At 41.6% G+C, this 3,625-nt stretch overlaps 1 protein-coding gene across 1 annotated transcript; it reads left to right on the top strand.

The window, feature by feature from the left end:
- The first annotated feature begins 1,668 nt into the window (after nt 1-1,668).
- Nucleotides 1,669-2,607, top strand: LOC143399972 (olfactory receptor 7C2-like). The gene has a single exon (XM_076857204.2). The coding sequence runs from the start codon at nt 1,669-1,671 to the stop codon at nt 2,605-2,607; it is 939 nt and encodes a 312-aa protein (XP_076713319.2).
- Nucleotides 2,608-3,625: the final 1,018 nt, after the last annotated feature.

Below are 3,625 nucleotides of genomic sequence, written 5' to 3'. Positions count from 1 at the left end.
TGGATATGGATTTAACATTGTGTTTTCTAAAAAGTTAAATAGTCATTAAACACTTACTTGTATCTTTACAAATCCCCTCTCCTAAGCACCCAGAAATTTTAAAAATGATACTGATTTTTACATTTATATATTCAATATGAAAAATGTTAATATGACAGGGAACATCACTTTACCATCATTTTCAGGGTTATCCCCTAAAAGGAAAGAAAGAATAACAGAAATCCTAAATCACCCCACAAATTATAACAAGTTTTTGGAATTTAGAGCCAATAACATAAGATCTAGAAAAGAAATAGTTGTCATAAATTATTATTATTTGAAGAATAATATTTGAAGAATGTGGATAAATTTTTGGCAAACCATTAAGGTAAAATTTAACATTTTAGGAACAATACACTTTTTAATACAGAAAAATCTAAAGCTTTAAGAATACCAAAACAACAGCAGAGAGATAATGTAGGTGCATGATGTTCTTGATGACATTAAAACTTTCACACTCTAAAACACTCTTAATAAGAAATAACTATAACATATAACACAGTATATAAACATAAATATACAAAGTGAGCATGTCTTCAAGGCCATTTCCAGATGGTGAAATATTGTTTTATTTGTCCATGGACCTTTATTTTATTTAATTGTATGTGGTGCTAAGAATCGAATCCAGTGTCTCACACATGCTAGGTAAATGCTCCACCATCCCCAAGGCTTTCAGGAACATCCAGACTCACAGCTAAGGGATCACCTTTGCTGAGCTACAGCCCCAGCCCGGTGCAATATTTCAATAGGATAAGAATCAGATGATGCAAAATGTGCATAAGATTCATCCTTCCATTTAGAAACGCTAGGATTTCTATATTTAGAAATTCCATGGTGGTTGGATTACACAGAGGAAGTAGTAATTAAAGGGAAATCTATAAAATAATAACAGCAGAGGTTACCCATATTTTTTAGCACAAGGAGTGCCCAAGGTCCAGAGGACGTGAAGTGCGGACATTACAGGAAGACAGCACCAAAGAGCCTTCTGATGGTCGCTAAATCTGTCTAGAGTTAGGGACTTCCCATTTCCACACAGTTGGGCAGAACACACCAGAGCAGCCACCAGGATGCTGGGGAGGGAGGACTGTGGAGGGACGCAGCAGATGCTGGAGCTGTGGTCACCAGGATGCTGGGGAAGGGAGGACTGTGGAGGGACGCAGCAGATGCTGGAGCTGTGGTCACCAGGATGCTGGGGAAGGGAGGACTGTGGAGGGACGCAGCAGATGCTGGAGCTGTGGTCCACAAAAGAGCAAACGCATCACTGTGCAGAGAGACTTGTTAAAGTGCAGATGGCAGCTCCACACCAGGGCGTCAGGTCCAGGTGATTCAGACGTGGAAATGCACATACCTAGGGAGTTCCCATGAGGCTGAGGTGGTTGTCCCACAGAGCACCTTTGGAGATCACCAACTTTCAGCTTGTTTTCCTTTGTTTTATTTTATTTTGTTGCAGATTGCAATGGTAACTACAGCTTCTTATCAAAAAAAAATTTCAATGATTAGACTAAATGCATACTTTCTTAAATTTCCTGGATCCAAATAAAAGACAGTGGGGGTAATCCTGCAGAACACCTATTGGGAGCAAATTTTGAGTTCCTGTTCTCCCTCCTTCTCTGGAAACTCATAAACCACATGGAAAGAGGAAACCAAACAGAAGCTGACAACTTCATCCTCCTGGGATTCACAGATGACCCTGACCTGCAGTCCCTCCTCTTTGGCCTGCTTCTGGCCATGTACCTGGTCACTGTGCTGGGGAACCTGCTCATCATCCTGGCTGTCACCTCAGACTCCCACCTGCACACGCCCATGTACTTCTTCCTCTCCAACCTGTCCCTGGCTGACATTGGCTTCACCTCCACCACCATCCCCAAGGCTCTCAGGAACATCCACACTCACAGCAAAGGGATCACCTTTGCAGACTGCGTCTCACAGGTATATTTTTTTGTTTTGTTTGGATGCCAGGACAATTTGCTCCTGACAGTGATGGCCTATGACCGCTTCTTGGCCATCTGTCACCCCCTGCACTATGTGGCCATCATGAACCTACAGCTCTGTCTGCTCATGGCTCTGGGGTCCTGGTTGGTCAGTGTCCTGGGCTCCCTGCCAGAGACCTTGACCATCTTGAGGCTGTCCTTTTGCACAAATGTGAAAATCCCTCACTTTTTCTGTGATCTTCCTGAGGTTCTGAAGCTCGCCTGCTCTGACACACTCATCAACAACATAGTGGTGTACACTGTGACCATCGTCCTAGCTGTCTTCCCTCTCAGTGGCATCCTCCTCTCCTATTCTCAGATTTTCTCCTCCATCCTGAGGATCTCATCAGCTAAGGGGAAGTACAAAGCCTTCTCCACCTGTGGGTCTCACCTCCTGGTGGTCTCCTTGTTCTATGGCACTGGCCTTGGGGTCTACCTCAGTTCTGCTGCTACACCATCCTCTAGGATGAGTCTCATGGCCTCAGTGCTCTACACCATGCTCACCCCCATGCTGAACCCTTTCATCTACAGTCTCAGGAACAGGGACATCAAGGTGGCCCTGGGGAGAGTCCTTAGAAAGATGGTGCCTCTCAACTAAGGGTCTTTTGCATGAACCTCTTGCTCAATGTTGTGCATGATTCTGAAGACCAGAGACCCTGGACCCCTTCATCCAATACTTACTCTACTTCTGCTTTTAATTCGAACTTTTTTCCTGGGTCTTCCTATAGGGTCTTTCTGGCCCTAGTAACTATTCATAAATTTACATATTAAAACACTCTTTTCACTTTCTAACTTATAATCTTAACATTCTATGATACAATATGGCATTTCCTCAGTCATGTGCACTAACGCCTAGAAGGTTGTTTTGAATTTTTATTAACACATAACAATTGGCATATTTATAAGTACAGTGTGATAATTTGACAAACATAATGAATGTGTATGATCAAATCTATGATTTTTTCCATCTCCTTAAATATTTCAAAATTGTTTGAGTTGGGAAGTATTGAGCTCCTCTTATTCTTTGTAAAATATATTTAAAAATCTTTGGACTATAGTCACCCTTCAATGCTATAGAACGTTAGAAGTTATGGTCTCTGTCTACTTGTACCTGGGATCTCATTATTCAGCCACCCCCAGCCCTTCCTTTCTCTCCTTCCTAACCTCTTGCAACATCTACTCAGCTCTCCACTACTGTAGAATCAACTTCATCATTTTCTATGTTTGACCAAGAATATGCTATATTTATAGTTTTCTAACTAAATGTTACAGCTTTGCATAACCCCAGAAGTGGAGGGATGTACACCTACAGTATTTTGGAAATGTTGCCTTGATTGCATACTCATTTACAGAGATGACCTCTAAGATGGAGAAAATAAAACTAACTCACAATGTTTCTGCTCTTGATCTGACTCATTTTCCTCTCAATCCCACCAGTCAACTCTGTTGGATTTTCCTACTCACCACAATATGGATTCCTTGACTATCAGAATGATATCTTCTCTACTTTTGCAACCAAGATGCCTAATGGAGTTCTTGGTAAAAAATTGATGCTCAGTAAATCTTGTCAAATAAAAAGAAAATCATATGAGTGGGTGGTTAAATATCAAGTAGAA

This window comes from Callospermophilus lateralis, chromosome 1 (assembly GCF_048772815.1).
Source record: "Callospermophilus lateralis isolate mCalLat2 chromosome 1, mCalLat2.hap1, whole genome shotgun sequence".
NCBI classification, from domain to species: Eukaryota; Metazoa; Chordata; class Mammalia; order Rodentia; family Sciuridae; genus Callospermophilus; species Callospermophilus lateralis.
This window is presented reverse-complemented; position numbering and strand designations above follow the sequence as displayed.

Bases quoted from the DNA above. Each gene is read 5' to 3' on its own strand.
- LOC143399972 (XM_076857204.2), top strand. From the start codon at position 1,669: ATGGAAAGAGGAAACCAAACAGAAGCTGACAACTTCATCCTCCTGGGA.